General features: G+C 39.6%; 1 protein-coding gene across 4 annotated transcripts in view; it reads left to right on the forward strand.

Moving 5' to 3' along the window:
- IDE (insulin degrading enzyme) overlaps window positions 1-21,562 on the forward strand; it is a 111,405-nt gene extending 89,843 nt beyond the window's left edge. For all 4 annotated transcript variants that reach the window (XM_017661819.3, XM_017661810.3, XM_037015716.2 and 1 more), the window contains exons 18-25: window positions 5,521-5,612; window positions 6,620-6,731; window positions 10,193-10,360; window positions 11,922-12,194; window positions 13,199-13,260; window positions 17,853-17,925; window positions 18,596-18,663; window positions 19,295-21,562. In XM_017661819.3, coding sequence (XP_017517308.1) covers window positions 5,521-5,612; window positions 6,620-6,731; window positions 10,193-10,360; window positions 11,922-12,194; window positions 13,199-13,260; window positions 17,853-17,925; window positions 18,596-18,663; window positions 19,295-19,390 — 944 coding nt within the window. In that variant the 3' untranslated portion in view covers window positions 19,391-21,562. The remainder of the gene's footprint in view (window positions 1-5,520; window positions 5,613-6,619; window positions 6,732-10,192; window positions 10,361-11,921; window positions 12,195-13,198; window positions 13,261-17,852; window positions 17,926-18,595; window positions 18,664-19,294) is intronic.
- Window positions 21,563-22,106: the final 544 nt, after the last annotated feature.

Raw genomic sequence — 22,106 nt, forward strand, 5'->3', positions numbered from 1 at the left:
GCCTGGTTTTGGTATTAGGGTGATCTTGGCTTCATAGAATGAGTTTGGGAGTATTCCCTCCTCTTCTATTTTTTGGGAAACTTTAAGGAAAATGGGTGTTATGTCTTCTCTGTATGTCTGATAAAATTTCGAGGTAAATCCATCTGGCCCGGGGGTTTTGTTCTTGGGTATTTTTTTGTTTACCACTTCCATTTCTTTGCTGGTAATTGGTTTGTTTAGATTTTGTGTTTCTTCCTTGGTCAGTCTTGGAAGGTTGTATTTTTCTAGGAAGTTGTCCATTTCTCCTAGGTTTTCCAGCTTGTTAGCATATAGGTTTTCATAGTATTCTCTAATAATTCTTTGTTTTTCTGTGGGGTCCATCGTGATTTTTCCTTTCTCATTTCTGATTCTGTTGATGTGTGTTGATTCTCTTTTTTCTTAATAAGTCTGGCTAGAGGCTTATCTATTTTGTTTATTTTCCCAAAAACCAGCTCTTGGTTTCACTGATTTTTTTCTATTCTTTTATTCTTCTCAATTTTATTTATTTCTTCTCTGATCTTTATTATGTCCCTCCTTCTGCTGATTTTAGGTCTCATTTGTTCTTCTTTTTCTAGTTTCGATAATTGTGACATTAGACTATTCATTTGGGATTGTTCTTCCTTCTTTAAATATGCCTGGATTGCTATATACTTCGCTCTTAAGACTGCTTTCACTGCGTCCCACAGTAGGTGGGGCTTTGTGTTGTTGTTGTCATTTGTTTCCATATATTGCTTGATCTCTGTTTTAATTTGGTCGTTGATCCATTGATTATTTAGGAGCATGTTGTTAAGCCTCCATGTGTTTGTGGGCCTTTTTGTTTTCTTTTTACAATTTAGTTCTAGTTTTATTCCTTTGTGGTCTGAAAAGTTGGTTGGTAGAATTTCAATGTTTTTGAATTTACTGAGGCTCTTTTTGTGGCCTAGTATGTGGTCTACTCTGGAGAATGTTCCATGTGCACTTGAGAAGAATGTGTGTCCTATTGCTTTTGGGTGTAGAGTTCTGTAGATGTCTATTAGGTCCATCTGTTCTAGTGTGTCGTTCAGTGCCTCTGTGTCCTTACTTTCTGTCTGGTGGATCTATCCTTTGGAGTGAGTGGTGTGTTCAAGTCTCCTAAAATGAATGCATTGCAATCTATTTCCTCCTTTAATTCTGTTAGTATTTGTTTCACATATGCTGGTGCTCCTGTGTTAGGTGCATATATATTTATAATAGTTATATCCTCTTGTTGGATTGACCCCTCTATCATTATGTAATGTCCTTCTTTATCTCTTGTTACTTTCTTTGTTTTGAAGTCCGTTTTGTCTGATACTAGTACTGCAACACCTGCTTTTTTCTCCCTGTCGTTTGCATGAAATATCTTTCTCCATCCCTTGACTTTTAGTCTGTGCATGTCTTTGGGTTGAGGTGAGTGTCTTGTAAGCAGCATATAGATGGGTCTTGCTTTTTCATCCATTCTTTTCCTCTGTGTCTTTTGATTGGTGCATTCAGTTCATTTACATTTAGGGTGATTATTGAAAGATATGTACTTATTGCTATTACAGGCTTTAGATTCGTGGTTACCAAAGGTTGAAGGTCAGCTTCTTTAGTATCTTACTGTCTAACTTAACTAGCTTATTGAGCTATTATAAACACTGTCTGATGATTCTTTACTTCTCTCCCTTCTTATTCCTCCTCCTCCATTCTTTATATGTTGGGTGTTTTATTCTGTGCTCTTTTGTGTTTCCTTTAGCTGCTTTTGTGGGTAGTTGATTTCATTTTTTGCCTTTAGTTAATATTTGGTTGATCTGCTTTCTTTGCTGTGATTTTATTTTCTCTGTTGATGTCTGTTCAACCTTAGGAGTGCTCCCATCTAGAGCAGTCCCTCTAAAATACCCTGTAGAGGTGGTTTGTGGGAGGCAAATTCCCTCAACTTTTGCTTGTCTGGGAATTGTTTAATCCCTCTTTCATATTTAAATGATAATCATGCTGGATACAGTATTCTTGGTTCAAGGCCCTTCTGTTTCATTGCATTAAATATATCATGCCATTCTCTTCTGGCCTGTAAGGTTTCTGTTGAGAATTCTGATGATAGCCTAATGGGTTTTCCTTTGTAGGTGACCTTTTTCCTCTCTCTAGCTGCCTTTAAAACTCTGTCCTTTTCCTTGATCTTTGCCATTTTAATTATTATGTGTCTTGGTGTTGTCCTCCTTGGGTCCCTTCTGTTGGGAGTTCTGGGTACTTCCTCCTCCAGTTTGGGGAAGTTTTCAGCAATTATTTCTTTAAAGACACTTTCTATCCCTTTTTCTCTCTCTTCTTCTTCTGGTACCCCTATAATGCAGATATTGTTCCTTTTGGATTGGTCACACAGTTCTCTTAATATTATTTCATTCCTGGAGATCCTTTTATCTCTCTCTGTGTCAGCTTCTATGCATTCCTTTTCTCTGGTTTCTATTCCATCAATGACATCCATTCTGCTTTTAAATCCTTCCAGAGATTGTTGTATTTCTGTAGTCTCCCTCCCTACTTTGTCGGTTAGCTCTTGTATTTTTCTCTGCAACTCCATCAGTATGGTTATGACCTTTATTTTCAGTTCTTTTTCAGGAAGATTGGTTAGGTCTATCTCTCCAAGCTCCTTCTCAGAGGTTGTCTCTGTGATTTTGATCTGGATCAAATTCTTCTGCCTTTTCATAGCAATAGAGGTAGTTGTAGGGAGCTGGCGCGTGTGTCGGCTGGGAAAACGTCCCTTCTTGCTAGTTTGTGGCCTTCCTCTCCTGGGAGAACAGCGATCCCTAGTGGCTTGTGCTGAGTATATGCGCGCAGATGGGATCTCTGATTCTTGCCCGGGCTGCTGTGAAAGAAGCTCTGCCCTGCTGCTGTGGACGTGGCCAGCCTCAGGCTGCTGCTCTGCTATGGGGTTTCCGCGCAGGAGGGGGAACGGGCGGGAAGCTGTTTATTGCCATGAGGGGCCTCCAAGCTGTGCTGCCATCCAGGGGTTAGGGCCCCTGGAGTTCCCCGGCATTCCCAGCTGCTTGGCTGATTGCGCCGGGACGCTTCCGTCCAGCTGTGGGGTCCCTGTCCCTTTAAGACTTTCAAAGGGCACTTGCTTTTCTTTTGTCCCAGGGGTGCCGGCTGTCCCAGGGGACCCATTCGCAGGTATTACTATTCCATTTCCCTAGTCTGAAGCACACCACGCACTGTGTGTCTGCGCTCCCAGTGCGGATGGCTAGGGTTAGTGTTTAGTAGTCCTGGGCTCCCCCTCCCTCCCTGCTCTGACTCCTCTCCTCCTACCAAGAGCTGGGGTGAGGGGTGCGACCCGGGCCACAGCTTGTATCTTACTCACTTAGTGAGGCACTGGGTTCTCATAGGTATAGATGTAGTCTGGCTATTGCCCTGTATCTTCTGGTCTCTCTTTTAGGAATAGTTGTATTTGTTGTATTTTCAAAAATATATATGGTTTTGGGTGGAGATTTCCACTGCTGTACTCACACCGCCATCTTGGCTCCTCTAGAACAGATGCATTTTTAATCTGGACAGTTAATATGCCTTTCTTTGCAAAATAGTTATGTCACATCCAGTTAATAGTAAAAATTTTAACATTAAAAAAGAAACCTCATAATTGATTTCATATGTGTTTTTATCATTCTGCATGATAAAAAGCAGAGGTTTTGGGTATTTTTACCCCTTTGTTATATTTTGGGTCAAAATGAGAATTTTAAGCAGAAAAAGTTCTAAATCTCATAGGCATGTGAAGCCTTTCTAAACAGCGTTTTATAAAGAGAAAGTCAGCACCTTTTTGGTTGAAATTCTCTGCTCTAGTAAATAGTCATTCTGTTTTGATACCATAGTATCAGTCCTATAATAAGTATTTGTTAATTAATTCCCTTCCAATGTCTGTCTTTAAATTTCAACCACTAATCTTAGCATCCATTGTAGCAATTAGTATGGTGTCTTGGCACACTTACACTACAGACATTTGGCATACACACACACACACACAACACACACAATAATCCAGTAAAGCTAACGTGGCTTAGTCTGAAGACACCTCAATGTGAGAAGCTGGCTCCCCCATGACTCCAAGTTAGGCAGCTATCCAGGTGCCAGGGTAGCAAGAACCTTAGGAGTTCAGTGTGGTGCAACAGAATTTACTGACTGCCTGCTATGCACCAGGCCCTCGACTTCAAGTGCTTGAGATTTAAAAACAAGATCAATTGGTGCGGTTTCTTGGGTCAAGGAGCTCCTGTCTAGTGGTGAAGCATAAATATAAAGAGATAATTTCAGTCGAGGCAGAGAGAGGAAGTGTGATCTGTGGAGAGTGCTGAGGGGCAAGTGAAGGAGGCTCCTGAGGCAGTGCAGTGGAGTGGACAAGTGAGCACTTTGAAACTCATCAGGCCAAGGCTCAAAGGCCAGCTCTGCAACTTAATAGCTCGATGACTTTGGACAAGAAACAAATTTTTGAACTTCAGCTTTCTCACCTTAAATATAGGGATAATAGTACATACTTTATAAGAAAACATCTATAAAATGTCAGTCCTATAGTAAGCACTTGTTAATTCCCTTCCCATGTCTCTCTTTAAATTTTAGTCACCAATTTTAGCATCCATTGTAGCAATTAGTATGGTGTCCTAATAGAGAAGAGATAGCTCTTCCTTACTGAAGAATTAAATCCATACATGTAAAAGGAATGAGGGAACTAGAAAATCACTATTAGGATGTGGTAAGAATAATTGGTATAGGCAATATCCACCATTGGATGATAAAATTAGTGGGTGAAAGTTAAGGAAAAACAGGATATTTGTATAGTCTCAAAGTGTTCTCCCCCAGGTAAATATTTATTAATTACAATGGAAAAGTAGGCATTGATGGGCTGGTGAGTTTTCCTAATTGCTTATAAAGCATACATGAGTTAGTTATAACCAAAAAATTAACATAGCACACTTAAACTACAGATATCTGGCAGACACCATCTTAACCAAGTGATCAATCGATGTTAACATCACCAGTACTACAGCATGTCAGATCTGGTCCCCCCTGATGCGCTGCACTGAGAAAAGCATGTTATCTCTGTGGTGTTCTTCCTAGCACTGCATAAGCCCAATGTAATCATGAGAAAACACCAGATAAACCCTAATAAAGGGTATTCTGTACAATAACTCACCAGTACTCTTCAAATATCTTAAAGTCATGAAAGACAAGGAAAGACAGAAACTGTCACAGATTAAGGACACATGGCAACCAAATGCAAGTTGGAGTTGTGGGTTAAAGCCTAGAACAGAAAAGCAGTAGTAGGGGGAAAACTGACATCCACATAATCTGTATTAAGTATTGTGTCAGTATTAATTTCTTAGTTTTGATCATGTACTATGATTATGAAAGATGTTAGTTAGCCTTAGGGAAAACCAGGTAAAGGGTATAAGGAGCTCCCTGTGCTATTTTTGCAACTCTTCTGTAAATCTCAAATTATCTCAGAGATTTTTTTGAAAACCTTGTAGGTAGAGTTCACTATTTCTTCCACCTTTACAGATGTCACCCTTCCTCGCCTAAAGGCCTTCATACCTCAGCTGCTATCACGGCTGCACATCGAAGCCCTTCTCCATGGAAACATAACAAAGCAGGTGCGTAGTTGAGGTTTTAGCAATCTTTTATGAATCAATGCAAGAGATTATTTTTACCCTAGTCTGTCTAAGACTATTAACCACTGTTGTGTGATTATAAGCACATTAGTGTTGACTCAGCCTACTCTAGCTCTTTAAAGAGGGTGTTGGGGAGTAGATGGATCATGACTAACTATAGACCTACTTTTATGGCTGCCTCCTCTGCTTTTGCCTGCCCTGTGCAGTCAGAGGAGGAAATGGGAATAATTATCCCTTCTCTGTGGGACAGCAGGACTATGTAGTGGATTAGAGCACATGGTGTGGAATCAGCCTGGATTCAAATCCTGACTGTGTCACATAATAGCTGTGTAATCTGAAAATGTATTAACATCTGTACTTAGTTTCCTTCGTTGTAAAATTGGAGTTATAAAGATTAAACTAAATAATACATGCCAGATGTTGAGGCACATGGAAGGCTTTCCAGAATTCTCAGGGCAATCTGTCACAAAAGCCCACACACCCTACCACTCTCCTACCACTGCCTCCAAAACAATATGCCCAGTGTCAAATGCTAATAGGTGGCAGGGATAGGATTCTTACTAAGGTCAGTTTTATTAAAAATGAAGCCTTATGTTATTCATTTACCTCCTTTGCTTTGTACTATAACCTCAAGTATCTAGATCAGGATCATTCAGTTGAGACCACATTTCCATTACTGGACCTTCCCAGCCTTGTCAGTGCCTTTTTCCCAGCATTGAGATCTAGGATAAATGTCTGGGTCTCTGCTTCTCTCCACTCCTGTCTGTTATCTTGACTATACTGCAAACTGGCAAATTCAGTTTTTATTCATTTGAGTAGGATCAAATATATTTAAGATAGAAAAATCCACGTTTATGATAAACTAGGCTAGTTTATTTCACAATAATGATTCCATATTGCATGGCTCCCATCCAATACCCTATTTTTATTTTCACAAACAGGATACATTTGTGTTTTTGTAATGTGTGGTGACCTATCTTTTTCCATAGGCTGCATTAGGAATTATGCAGATGGTTGAAGACACCCTTATTGAACATGCTCATACGAAACCTCTCCTTCCAAGTCAGCTGGTTCGGTATAGAGAAGTTCAGCTCCCTGACAGTAAGTTGAAATCTCTTAACTTTAGTAATGGGGCCTACTTTGACATAATGTTGTCGGTGATTACATTTGGGTTGAATTCACTTGGATGATAATTATAATTTTATGGTAAAGATCTACTGGGATCCTCTACTATTTATAGAAGTATAGTTAAAAATAGATAATTCTGCCAGAAAATTCTCTGTATGAGGACTAAAGTGAAATAGGAAGTATGCAATTATTTTGAAGATAATGATACTAGAACTGACTCATAATTGAGTGTAGAGGAGTTAGAAGTAAAAATATCTTGATGGTGAAGGATAAAATAGAATTTATTTATGAAAAATGTAAACTAGAATCATAAGAACTGGTTTGAAGCCCATAGAAGTCTTTGACAAAGAGTTTCAGGGAACTCACAGGTGCAGGTAACACCATGTATTTATTGCATGCACTTTTATAAGGAATTAACATAAAGAATAGATAATGGTGGAGTCTGCAGTGCTAAATTACTTTTTTCTTTTCACTTTTTAAATCCTGCGTATTTTTTTTATTATTTGAATTTTTGTATATATTGAGCATTGTTTTCTTTATAGTTTAAAAAGTAATAAAAAACTGTTGTTCTACAATAGAATCTTTTTATTATTTTTTTAATTGGAGTATTGTTGATATGCAGTTTTTATTGGTTTCAAGTATATAATAGAGTGGTTAAACAGTTACCCACATTATTAAATCCTCACCCCACTAGTGCAGTTACTATCTGTCAACATAGGAAGATGTCACAGAATCATTGACGGTATTTTCCACGCTGTCCTACCGTCCCTGTGACCAACTTATATTATGATTGAGCGCTTTGTGGCCCTTCATCCCCCTCACCCACCTACCTCAATTCCTCCCCCATGGTAACCACCAGTCACTTCTCAGTGTCTATGAGTCTACTGCTGTTTTGCTCATTTATTTTATTTTGTTTCTATATTCCACAAATAAGTGAAATCATATGATTTGTTTTTATCCACTTGGCTTATTTCACTTAGCATAATACCCTCTAGATCATCCATACTGTTGCAAATGGTAGGATTCTTTTTATGGCTGAGTAATATTCCATTGCATATGTGTACCACATCTTTATTCACTCATCTATTGATGGACATGTAGGTTGCTTCCATACCTTGGCTGTTGTAAATAGTGCAATGATTAACGTAAGGGTACATATGTCTTTTTGAATCAGGGATCTTGTTTTCTTTGGGTAAGTTCCTAGGAGTGGAATTACTAGGTCAGATGGTATTTCTATTTTTAGTTTTTTGAGGAACCTCCATATTGCTTTCCACAATGGTTGTACCAATTTACATTCCCACTAACACCCACCAACAGTGTAGGAGGGTTCTCATTTCTCCACACCCTCGCCAGCATTTGTTTCTTGTTTTACCAATTAATTTTTCTCCTAATCTCAGCAATAAAAAAAAATAATGTTGAATTTTAGTTTTTTGAGGAACCTCCATAAGCAGTAATTTCTTTTGACATAAAAACTCATTAAGCATTATTTTCAATATTGTTCAAAATTGTTTAGTGGAAAAATATATTAGACCAGGGATGAGAAGTTGGTTTTTTTAAAGCCAAACTCAATTATTGGTTGTTCCACATGCATGCACGGACTGTGCTCTTTCAGGTGTATTAACTCCCTCGCTCTCCCTCTTCCTCATGAACCTATGTCTACACCCTGTTCATCTTTCTAGGCCCATCTTGTAAGTCATCTGTTCCACTAAACTCTTTCTAAAACATCCAGATAGAAGTAATGACTTTGTTTCCTGAACCTCCCAGCAGTTTTTATGAACCTTTACATATTTAATCTACTCAGCATTTCTTCTCTTACTGGAATTGAAGTACATCTCCATCTCCTGACTATATATTTCTTAAGGCTGGGGGCTGTGTCTGGCTCATCTGAGTGGCTACTAAAGCAACTCTCAGAGGATTACCTTGGGATATCATTGTTGAAGGCTCAAAGATACTCAAGCACAGCTCTTCTGTTCTTCATGACCACTCAACACAGACCTCGTGATGGATCGTTTCAAACTTCTGCTAGTTTGTTCCTCAGTCATTGCATGTGGCAGAGAGCAAGAGTCAGGATCTGCCTTTGAAAACCCATAGTACTGTGGTCAGCAGGCATAGCGAGGCGAGTCTAGAAACAAAATTGGATCAGACCTCTTTTTATTACACTTCCTGCTTTCTTTCTCTCCTAGAACCCTATCTCTTTTGTTTTCCATGCACCCCTGCAAATTGCCCAGTGCTCAGAACTAATTCAGTTCACATCCCATTCTCCAAATGCTAGGTTTTAGGAACCATTCTGATTTAACCAGCTTATCAGATGTAAGTGTCTTAAATAGTCCTTCCTTAACTCTCCATGGACAATATTTACAGTTTAAAAATAAAAATTTCAGGCATTGGGAATGAGGAGACATTTGGGGATGTATAAGAAAAGGCTGGAAATGTGTGTGTTCCAGGGGTGGGTAACTTATCCTTCCTCTTCTGATAAAAGGGAACTTAGTGCTCTAGTATATGACCAGAAAGTTTGACTGTTGCTCAAACTTGGACTGGTCAGAGAGTGAGATAAGTGCCATACAACTCCAGACTTCTCTCCCTCCCTTCCCTGTTGATGTCTAAGTTAGCATCTATAGGAGTGAGCAAACATATCATAAACACTGTGTCTGAGAAACTTTATTCGTGAGTCTCATATAATACTAAATAAATACACCCTGTGTATTTGCTTCATCACATTTATTGTTCATGAAATAAGGTTATCAGGTTATAAAGCGTGACCATCTCTTCATAACTTTGATGAAACATCTGATCGATACATCTGAGTTTTAGTCTTAGCTCTCCACCTTTCCCATTTGGGTCCTTGGACAAGCCACCCCACTCCTCAGGGCCTCAGTTTCCTCATCTCTGAAGTGAGGTGTTAGGTTAAGTTATTGCTAAGCTTTGCACACATTTGTGTAAATTTGTGAAATGATCTTCAGTGTGGGTGTTGGTAAACAATGTTGAGACTAAAATGCTAAACAAACGCAAGGTAATAAAGGCACAGCTAGTAATTTTTAGAAGTTGTTTTTTATGGTTATTACAACATAAGCAGTCTTTCTGTTGCAATTCTTGTATGTATTAGCTAGTTCTAATCAAGTGCGTATACTAAATTGTACACTTTTAACTATGGATCTCATTTAGCATTAACACGTAGTCATAATAATGGGTCTTTTATAAATTGTTTGCCCTTTAAATTCAGTGAATGTTTATTAAGGGCCTCCCAAGTATAGATGCTGTATTAGGATTCCCTTAGGTAAGTTAATTGAGTTTCACATTCTTAATAAATTAATTGTACTTTGGAATTGCTGAAAAACATCAGTCAAATTGAATAACTTTAAAAAGCCAGGCAAAATATTGACTTTGTTAAAACTAAATAATTTTGAACCTGTTGCTCTCTTTTTGAAACTTTCTAGGAGGATGGTTTGTTTATCAGCAGAGGAATGAAGTTCACAATAACTGTGGCATTGAAATATACTACCAAACAGACATGCAGAGCACCTCAGAGAATATGTTTCTAGAGCTTTTCTGTCAGATCATCTCTGAGCCTTGCTTCAACACCTTGCGCACCAAGGAGCAGCTGGGTGAGTGGGAAGTGGGGAACAGCAGGATACCATAGACCTGGAGAAGCAACCTTTGTCCTCAGAATGCATTCTGCACATGGACATTCCCCTTCAAGGGTACTTCCCGGCATGTTGCTGTGTTTAGAAAGACTTGTGAAAATCTTGTTTGTGGAGAATCCACTTCTAAAGGATAAGCAGTTAGTATCATAGGGACATTAAAGCAGTTCTTTAAAGAGATGACACTGTTTACATTACCTACATGTCAATGGTGAAGACGTTTTGGGTAGAGGGAGAGGATGCTAAGGGCAGGCTATTTATTACGGGTAGCAAGGTGAGAAGCAAGCTATCCAGGGAAGCTAAAATCCACTAACTTTGGGGTTCCCTCAGGCAGATTCATCTTTGTGTCTTCCAAGACTGGGGCACATAGAAGGTACTCTGTGTTTGTTGAGGAAATGCTGCAGGCAGAGTTGCAGGCACTGTTTAAAATAAGTCTTGGAGATCCTGGCCGGGGAACAGTGAGAAAAGAAGGAAGCCCCAGTAATGACTGGGAGGAACCTATAAAAGAAGGATTTGGTGGGTCTCTCCAAGTACCTTTATTTTTTAAACAATTAGTGTGGTAGGTGGGGGACATCGAAAACAGATAAGCAACAAATGGTCCTTCCCTTCAAGAAGCTCATAGTCTAATGAGGAAGGCAGGCCTGAAAAGGAATAATTATAGTACAGTGTAGCAAATACTACTGAGTGTTCAAACTCTAATGGCTGTGCTGAAGACAGTGGCTTTCTCAGACTTTGGACCCAAGGACACCACAGCTCTCAGAGGTGTGATTCAGGGTAGAGCAGCCTGAAGGGCGCAAGCCGCGACCTTGGTTTAGAGAAGACGTTGAAAGGAGGTAGTGCGTGGGCTCACAAGGCGACCGTGGACGTATGATCTTCAATTATTTGGTCTCTAGAGATGAGCATTCTGAGTAGAGTTGGTTCAGGAAAGGATTATTCCTGAATAGTAGAGCCAAGTTCACATGAGGAACTTGGTTGTTAAAGGGAACAGGTGAAACAATGGTTTGGGTTTGAAAAAATAAGCCCAATATTTCTAAGGGATGGGAATCACTTTAACATTGATTGAAGGCAATTAACTAGCAGACAGTGAGGCATTTTGGGGTGAGTTTGAATGATGAAGAGTGGGGTTTTTTTGTTTTGTTTTTTAAGAAGAAAGTTATCTCCAACTATCTAACTATTCTTCAGAGAGCTCTTTAGCTCTGTCCTTAGGAACTGAGGATAACTTTATTGCTCATATTTCTTTGGAGGTAAATAATATAAATCCCTAAAGTAGATTTTATTTGCTTTGACAGGATAATTTTTGAAAGATTAAAAGTGATCTGAATCTCACTGTAGCATCTTACTATGCTGATGGACAGTGACTGCAGTGGGTTGGGGAGGAACTTGATAGTACGGGTGAATGTTGAAACCACAGTGTTGTTCATGTGAAACCCTCATAAGATTGTATATCAATACCTTAATTTAAAAAAAAAAAGGTGCTCTGAGTCTCAAATGCCAAAGTCCTGACTGGCTGGTGTTTATGTTTTAGGCTATATCGTTTTCAGTGGGCCACGTCGAGCCAATGGCATCCAGGGCTTAAGATTCATTATCCAGTCAGAAAAGCCACCTCACTACCTGGAAAGCAGAGTGGAAGCTTTCTTAATTACCATGGAGAAGTCCATAGAAGACATGACAGAAGAGGCCTTCCAAAAACACATCCAAGCATTAGCAATTCGTCGACTAGATAAACCAAAGAAACTCTCTGCAGAGTGTGCTAAGTACTGGGGAGAAATCATCTCCCAGCAGTACAATTTTGACAGAGGTAAGGCCAAGCTGGAGCGCCAGCATTTGTGGGACGTAAGTGTAACATCTGGGGACATGGAGGGCGTTCTACCAAAATGGTGTTCATTTTGTGGGGAATGTTCCACTACTGATTTGGGAGGGGAATGCACCACTTCTAAAGAACTGTTACTTAGAACAATAATTTCCTATTATTTATCTTTTTTTATTCTCAAAAACTAGAGCTGATCTACCTGTGTCTCATAGTAATGCTCTAATAATAAATCTAATTTCACTTTCTGTGATCAATCAGTGTGCCCCTGAGGCTCTGAGCACAGATCTGTAGTATCTATTTCCCATAACACCAAAAAAAAGGACAGATTTGCAAATTGGACTGTCCTGAGGCAGAGGCTGCCCTGGAGGCACAAGGGATCAACATTTGCTCTGAGGGGTCTCCAAAAATGTGTCAGTGCTTTTAGGTCTGGGAGCACTGTGCTCCCAGAAGTCTCCTGTTGATCTGTTTCCTTTTGCCTTCCTTCTGGAGCAGAGGTTAACCATGGAGCACACTATGCTACGCTAGACGTCAGGATACTAGCAAGCCAGTCTTGGCCAGGTTACCTTTTTTGGGCCTCCATTTCCTCATCTGTAATTTCTTTGGAAGTTAGATTCACTATTAATAATAGTACCTACCATTTATTGAGCATTTGCCACATGCCTAGCATCATGTTACTGTCATTTATCATATCCCTTTGTTCTCACTACAGCCCCATTAAATAATTATTATCCCCAATTTCCAGATGAGGAACTGAGGCTCAGAAAAGTTGAAGTGACTAGCCCAAGATCCAGCCGCTCATGAGTAGAGAGCCACGATATATCCTCTTACTTTTTACTTGAAATTTATTCCCTAACTACTTGCAGGAGTAGATGATCACTTAAAAACATGAATATTTAAGAGCATTGGAGTAAAGTATATTGTCATTTAGTGTAGTATTCTGGGCTACTTAAAATAGGAAATATTAGTAAATTATTATTTGATTACTTTTTCAGATAATACAGAAGTTGCATATTTAAAGACACTTAGCAAGGAAGATATCATCAAATTCTATAAGGTAAATTGAATTTGTACATTTAGATTTTTGGCTGATAAGGAAATAGTAAATGTGCTATGTTGTGTGTTGCTGCTTTGAATCCATTCAGGCATGATTTGTGAAAGCATTTTTATGGATGTAAGTATTTTGGACACATACTACTATTGGAAAGAACAGGTACAGTTCATATTGAATGCAGTACTGTTCTCATCGCCCTCTGGACCAGGGACTGTGGTGGCCCTTCCAGGCCTACTTTTGTTTCTTCTCTCTGTTCACCACCCCACCCCTACAATGAACATTGCTGAGCTTGTTCTGTGGAAGGAAGAACAGAGAACTCCTTCTTGAGAGTTAGATTATTTTCCAGGCTCTGACAACTAGGAATTGTCCTCACCCACTTAGGTACCACCATGGCTGTTTTTATTTTTATTTTTTACTTAAAGTATCATTGATATACACTCTGATGAAGGTTTCACATGAAAAACAATGTAGTTACTACATTCACCCACATTATTGAGACCCCCCATACCCCATTGCAGTCACTGTCCATCAGTATAGTAAGATGTCACAGAGTCATTACTTCTCTTCTCTGTGCTACACTGTCTTCCCCATAATCCCCCACACACACCATGCATGCCAATCATAAACCCCCTCAATCCCCTTCTCCCTCCCTCCCCACCCACCCTCCCCCTCCCTGACCCTCCCCTTTGGTAACCACTAGTCCCTTCGTGGAGTCTGTGCTATTTTGTTCCTTCAGTTTTGCTTCATCATTGTACTTCACAAATGAGGGAAATAATTTGGTACTTGTCCTTGTCTGCCTGACTTATTTCACTGAGCATAATACCCTCTAGATCATCCATATTGTTGCAAATGGCAGGGTTCCTTTTTATGGCTGAATAGCATTCCATTGTGTATATGTACCACATCTTTATCCATTCATCCACTGATGGACACTTAGGTTGCTTCCATATCTTGGCTATTGTAAATAGTGCTGCGATAAACATAAGGGTGCATATGTCTTTTTGAATCTGAAAAGTTGTATTCTTTGGGTAAATTCCTAGGACTGGAAATCCCAGGTCAAATGGTATTGCCACTTTTATTTTTTGAGGAACCTCCATATTGCTTTCCACAATGGTTGAACTAGTTTACATTCCCACCAGCAGTGTAGGAGGTGGGAATTTCTCCACATCCTTGCCAGCATTTGTTGTTCCTAGTCTTTTTGATGTTGTGTAGCTGCATTTTAAAATAAATGATTGCTCACCTTTGAACTGTGTTGAGAGTTCTTATGAGATTTGCCTGTCTCATTGAGATTGTATTTCATGAGAAAAGAGAGGAGAGGTACCATCATTAAAGTCTTCCTAGTATAGCTTTAAGAGGTTTGTACATCTAAACTTCTCCCACCTATAGCAAAAATTTTCAGAAGGTATATAATGTGTAATAAGCATGCTAAGTACAGAAATTAAAGCTTTGTGCTGCAATAGAGTTCTACTTTTAAAAGTGTTATATATATTCTTCGCAATGTATTAGGGCCTTTGAAATTTTTGTAAAATAGTTTATGCCTATTTTGGAGGACAACGAGCAAAATTTATACTCTGTGATTATAGCACCTTAGAATTGTACCCTGTCTAGTGTTCCAGCCAGTCCCCTGGTTCGTATCTGAAGTATTAGGAGCTAGTTCTTTGGCCAGGAACTGCTCGTACCCTATGCAGACTTCACTTTGAGAGGGGTATCATCTGCTTTACAGTGTCATTTTTCAGGGATGTATTATAGCTGCCAATACAAGAGTCAGTACTTACAGTTCTCATTAGATTCATTTTGTGGAATTAATTGTACAGTGAAAGCTAAACACATTTTTCTCCTTTATTAGAGTTTTCATTACCCAGCTGTCTAGGGTGGCTGGGCAGGTTAGTTTCTTTACCTCGTGGCTCCCTTTGCTTTGTGTAGAGGAAGACAGGAGACTCATCTAACTACTCTTGTCCTTTTGCAGTAATGGTGTATACAAACTTATATACTTTGATGGGAGGTTAGCTATGCACTTGTGGAGCAAGGGGCATATTGAAAATCTGTACCTTCCACCTAAATTATGACGTGAACCTAAAATTGCTTTAAAAAATGAAGTCTGTTTAAAAAATATGTGTATGCATATAAATTTTTTTCTAGTAGAAAATAAAAAAACAATTGTGACCTGAAATATAACCCCCAGTCATCTTTGTATGCAGGAAGAGAGAGCCACAGTAGGACCGGGAGAGCAGAGTTAGGCATAGGAGCCATGCTCAGGGCACAGCCGCTGCTCAGCTGCGCAGCTGTCTAGGGTGCCCCTGAGAGCTGCCAGCGTCACTCAGGATCTCACCCTCTTGAAGTTTCTTTCCCCCCTTAGGCAGCAGCAGGAGCATGTATAGCCTCTGAGTAAAGACCCAAGACTCAGCCCCATCACCATCTAGCTAGCTCTCTACCCTTGGCCAACTTACTTAAGTGTATAAGCCTCAGTTTCCAAATTTACAAAATAGAGATTAATTGGAATATTAATTGAAATGAAATAGGTAAAGTGATTAGCACTAAGGAACATTTAATAAATGATCTATATTTTTATTACCCTTTATTAGTAATACTCAGTCCCAGTGTTTTTAAATGTTGTAATCAGAATAATTTAAATCAGAAATAGGACAATGCTTCTTGTCCTATTTTATTTGTTATAAAATAAGTTTTTAATGTGTTTATTTGCTACTTAAGACTGTTACCAACTCTTCTCAATTGCCTGCAAAAAATGGTGATTGTGTTCAGCTCTTTTTGGTTTCTGAGATATTATTTTAAGGTGTTATTAGTTAATGGGTGTTCAGAAAGAATGATGTCCTAATATAAGTTACTCTGTAGTATTTCCAGAAGAAATGAAGATTTTTTCTTTCTTTCTAGAAATTCTATTACTCATTTGAAATTACAAGTAGTACCTGATTATCGAATTTGTGAAAATAGCAGTTATAAGACTGAGTCTTTCTTGTCCTAAAAACTGAGAGTTTTTATTACCATGGTAAGGCTAAATCTATAAGACATTCACCGTAGGTGTGTTCCTTGGTACACTAGTGTTCTATAAAATATTAAGAGGGGCATCTAGGAAAAAGGGTTTCACAAACATACAAGTTTGGGAAAGACTATATACTCTTCATTCCCATTCTTGGAGAATCATGGAGTGTGTTTAAAAAGTTTTAAAAGTTCTTAGAAGCCCACAGTAAAGACTTCTTTAGCCTGCATTTGTTTAATTTTTGATTAGCAAAACATACATTTTCTAAACTGATAGCACAGTGGACCCTTGTTTCGCACAGCTTATCTGTAAATATCTGCTGGGACTCCACCATCCTCAGAATACAGCTTGCAAAAAACTGAGGTTGGTTGGTTGGCTTTCAGAAAAATGCAGATTGTCCAGAGTTGGTCAGGAAATCGAGAACAGTCTGAAACTGAAGAGGATATTGTACTCTCTACTGATGCAGGTGGATAAGAGGGCAATGAAGGGTGAAAAGGAATCAAGAATAATAGATTTTTGAAAGCGAAGTTTTTTACTCCATTAAGTAAGAAGTTCGTAGGTGAGGTACTGCATATTAATGGAGGCAGGCCTGGGCTGAGCCCCTGAAAGAGGCTGGAGAGGCCAGAGTAGGCCTGTGGGAGAACCTGGCTGTTCTGCAGGTTGGAGGAAGCCCTGGTCAAGTTTGTTGTGCAACATTAACAGAGCTTCCATTATAGCTGCACAGGACCAAGCTTCCAGTAACTGCTCCATAAGTAATTGTTGATTTGGCTTTGTGGATGCTTTCTCCCTTTGAAGACATAAAACATTATTTATGGCTGAGGCATCAGGGGAAGCTTCATCACAGCTTGTGTTTATCCTTTGAAAAACAAGAAAGGAAAAGGTGAATACACTTTCTTACAGGATCTGTCTGCCAGCCGACCAGTCCTGGTCGTAATGGTGGCAATCAAGAATTCCTCCCAGTAACTTGGTGGGATGGGGAGAAAAAGCAGGCCTCACTTCTGACACTAACACCTACAAGCTGCGTGACTTCAAGTCATTGCACCTCCCTGTGTCGTAGAGTGTGTGTCTCTAAAACAGCATCATCATGATGCTTGGCCTACAGAGAACCAAGCGAGCTAACATAGCAGAGTGCCTGATACAAGGCAGGACCCAGTCAATGTAGTTCCCTTTCTCTCTCACTCTGGTAGAATCTGAGAAGGTTCTTAGAGGAGAAGGCATTGTGGCCATCCCTTGACTAAGCCCACTCCCTTGCCCCTGCAGACACCAAAGATCACTTGGTGCAGCCCTGCACCACCGCTGATGAGCACGAGGCTGGGTGTTCAGTCCCAGCCTGGTAATCACTAGCCGTAGGAGTTTGAGCACGTCACTTAATCCCCTTGGACTCAGTGTTCTCATCTATAAGATGGGGTTAAGAATAATTCTTGCCTACCCTACCTAATCTTCATAGAGTTTAAATGAAATGCTCTGAGGGGAGAGAAAGGGAAACATCTTTTCTGTTTCTGGCTATAAAAGAGCTGATTCTTTGGAGTCATAAGAGAGCACCTCATTTTAAGTTCTTTAGTAGGGCAAAAAAGGTGACCTAGCTATTCTTTCTGCCTAGGAGATGCTGGCAGTAGATGCCCCAAGGAGACACAAGGTATCCGTCCATGTTCTTGCCAGGGAAATGGATTCTTGTAAGTATTTTAAATACTGACCTTTTTTTAAGTGTGTTTTTAGATACACGATGGTCATACCTTGCCATAGCCGTGCGTAAAGGGTCACAGATGAAAACAGGGTCTGCTTTATCAAAGTAAAATTAAAAATGGAAAAGGGAAATGAGGCAGTGCAAGAAAGAGCCAACACCAGGGTTAACAAGGCCCAGCTGGCCACAGCTTTATAAGAAAAGGCAGCTAGTTGCTGTTCAGACATCTTCAAAGAAGCTGTATGGAACCACTGTCTGTGGGGAAGGGTAAGCAATTTATCTGCTCAGTCTTCCCATCTCCTACCTCTGACTGGACAAGGTTTGCCCCACAGCCGTTAACTTTCCTGCCTTCTGCATTGTTTTACTGAGTCCTTGAGTGTGGCCAGAGTTTCAGGGTCCCTTGAGCTCAGACCTGGGCACTAAAGCTGTTGTGGACAAGGCTTTGTAACCATAGTAGCATCATGAACCACACTGGAGACTTTCCAGGTAGGAGGCAGGATAACCAGTGAAGGCCTTGGGGAGCAGGCAGCCTGAGAGGACCCATAAAACTGGGCCTAGTAGTTCCTTTAATGAGCTGAGTCTGGTTTTGATTTTTTTTTTTAAGTTGCTGTTTGTGTGCTAGCATCACTAAATGCAAAGCACTAAAGGTCGTTTTCTTACAGGTCCTGTGGTTGGAGAGTTCCCCTGTCAAAATGATATAAATTTGTCACAAGCACCAGCATTGCCACAAGTAAGAAACGTAAATGTCACATCAGATCGCACTGTCAGACAACTTCCTCCTTAGACCTAGAGGTTTCAGGTCACCAGGTGTTTGAGCCTCTGGATTAGGTTCCTTGTGAAGGCCAGGCCAGCATTCTCTCTGACAGCACACCGTGCTCATACCCTTTCTAGCTGCAGAGAGACACAGCCTCTGCCCTGGTCTGCCTTGGCTTGAACAGTTGTGTTGCTCTGCAATGAGTTGCCTCCAGCCACATGTGTCCCCAGCCCCTTCTACAGCACCTGCATATTTTAATCATCTAGAAAGGTTGGCATTTACTTGGAGCAGAAGGAAATTGGCAGTGTGTAACTGGGCCTTTGTTGTGTGGGCTCTGCCACTCTGCTGAAGCCTTGATGCTGAGCCTTGGTTTGCCAGCTGCCCAGGGGGAAGCCAGGAATCTTCTTTCTGGCCAGTGTCACACTGGGGACACTCACCATAGGTTTGCATAGACCCTCTGGCCCTACAGATCCAGGAAGAAAGATCAGCAGATCATCATATATGAGGTAGAAACTAGAGTGTGTGCCAAAAGAAAAAAATGCTGACATCCTGTTCAATCTGCTTTTTAAGCCAACCTACACTAAGAGAAAACCTTTTTTCTTTGCAGCCTGAAGTGATTCAGAACATGACTGAGTTCAAGCGTGGTTTGCCACTATTTCCCCTTGTGAAACCACATATTAACTTCATGGCTGCAAAACTCTGAAGATTTCCCAAGGATGGGAGCATGCATTCCTGAGTCTTCCTGGGGCCAGGAAAATAATCTTGGCCACTTTAATAGTTTTGGGGTCACTATTAGAGAGACAAACAGAAAAAAAGCAGTTGTCAAATGTCATTATGTAGAAATATTAAAAATCTAAAGTAATTAAACTACAGAATCATATAGATGTAGAATATTTTTAAAATACATGCCTCTTAAATATTTAAAAAAATTTTTCTTTTCATTACTAAGAGAAATTGCCCTTATATAACAGTACTTAAAATGATGAATGATATTCCTGTAGAAATCTTCCTTCCCTATTCTGTAAAATAGTCACTTGTCAAAAGAAAATACGTTAGCTTTTTTGTAAAAGCCTCCTAGGTTGACAGAAAAGGCTATGAAACATTTAGAAAGGTAATACCCTTTTAAAAATTGATCCTCAAATTTGCTTTCTACCTAATGGTTTTGTGTAAATCAGTGGAGAACATTACATTTACAGATAATGAACAAAGAAATGTAATTTTCTTTTATTAGTGAAATTGCTGATATAAGGCATGGTTTTAATCTTTTTATAAAATTTGAACATGTTTTTTATTCAAACTAGGAAAATGCTGGAAAATCCTAGATCACCCTACTTATTTACAGTGCTAAAGTTACATCGATTCATCCCAAAGTGAATTTCTCAGGATTACTGTGTTCCTTTCTGGTTGAATTATATTGACATTCTTGTTGTTCATAGTTGGTTTGCAGTGTTGCATCAGTTTTCCTTTTTCCCATCAACATGTTGCTGTATTTATTTAATAAGTACAAATAGGGTCAACTTCAGATCCCACTGAGTGTGTGACATGCTCTTCCAACATCAGCTATTATATAAACACCTGTAACTTTTTACTGCCATGAAATGACAGTCAGCATGAATCAAAATATTTGTCCCATGATAAGTCTAAGATTTTAAGTATAAAGCCACCTTTTTGGAGGTATTAAAAAAATGAAGCCTTGGATTCTTAAATAGCATGATCTCCGTAAGACTCTAAAATCCCTTTTTTGCTACCAGTCTAATACTGCCTTAAAGTGTTAAGTTATTTTTTGAATATATAAATATAAACATACAGATGATGACTGGAGTGGACTTTTAAAAAAATATTTTTTTCATGAGATACTATTTTAGATGAAATTGTTACTGTAGATTTAACAGCTGTTTTGAAATATTTACTGTTATTAAAATTCACTTCAAGAGAAATTGCAATATACTTCCACATACAGGCACTAGTAACAAACAGTAAGTGGCCCTGTCATCCACTAACTCAGGCAGAGTAAATGACATTTTACCTCCATATGAGTTGATTTGCCAGGACTTCTTTCTGTAGAGTCAATGTCTTTTCACATCTTTTTAAGTTTTCACATTTGCAGTTTTCACACAAACTAAATTTGGGGCAAGAATGCTGTAATCACAACTGCAGAGGCTGCTTTGAAAAGCGAGCTCCATCTGTCAGATAAATGTGGTGCTGTAACCGTCTTTTTATCACTACTCTCAAGAGCTTCCTGGTATGAAGCCTGTCTTTGTCCATCGGAAGGTATCTTAGTCATCACTTCCTTCTGGTTTTATGCATTTGTAGACTATGCAGCTTTCCATCAAACTGCAAATATATATGAGAGGGATCTAAAATTAGTCCTGAGTGTTTAAATCACCACTGTAAGAATCAACAATACACCTACATTTTCTGTGGAAAATTATGTGCTAGTGAGTAATTTCTAGCTCTTTAAAAAAAAGCAAATGGGTGAAATTTAACAGTATCATGAGAGTCACATGAAGAAATCTGAAAAGAATCTCATATAGTCTTCCAGGAACTGGTGATTGTTGTTCAGTGTGTTCTAGCATTGTCTAGTTTCCGGATTGGATCTAGAGCTTCTGTTGGGTCACTCAGGCCTACTAATGGATTCATTTAAATGGATCCAAGCTGCAGTCCATGAGCAATAACAGACTACCCTGAATACTGCTCTTTACGTAGTGCTTAGTAAATGAGATTTGTGAAACACACTAAATTATTAGTTACCTGTGACTTAAAAAAAAAGTCTTCTTTTTGACTAGTTGGTGTGGAAGAGAGCATGTGACACAGCCAGTATGGTGGAGTGCTAGGGTAACCCTGTTTACAATAAATCGCCTGAATTTAAACTCTGGAGTTTGTACTTGTATTCTTTTTACAGTTTCCATAGCCAATTCTGAACCTACTTTTCAACACCCTGATGTGACAGTGTACCTTGCCTTCATTCTCCTAATGCAGAAAGCAGTGAATTGGGTTTTGTTTGTTTTAAATGTATTTGGGTATGATTTAGTCAAATAAGTGCTGTTAGCACACTTAACTCTTGTAAAATAGTAATCTGATGTGAGAGACTGAACTCCGTGCTATTAGTATTGTCACTGCCCCCAAGATTTGTCTCGGGCATTACAGGGAGGAAAATAAGAATAGGCAGAAAGGCAAAATATTTCTCTTCTCTACAGTTAGTCTCTGCATCTTCTTGCCGCATCTTCAGCAGCAGGGTTAAGCAGGTGTCTCGTCCAATCCCTGGCCCCTGGCTGCCTGTGAAAATAGTTTTTCAGCTCATGTGAGTGCCAGCCAGCTCAGCCCAGAGGAAATGGCTCAGAACAGTGCACAGCCCACAGAGCCAGCACTGTGCTTGGGGGTGATGCAGCAGCCCTGTCCAGAGCCCCAGAGAAGCCCCA

The sequence above is a fragment of the Manis javanica genome, chromosome 7 (assembly GCF_040802235.1).
Source record: "Manis javanica isolate MJ-LG chromosome 7, MJ_LKY, whole genome shotgun sequence".
NCBI lineage: Eukaryota > Metazoa > Chordata > Mammalia > Pholidota > Manidae > Manis > Manis javanica.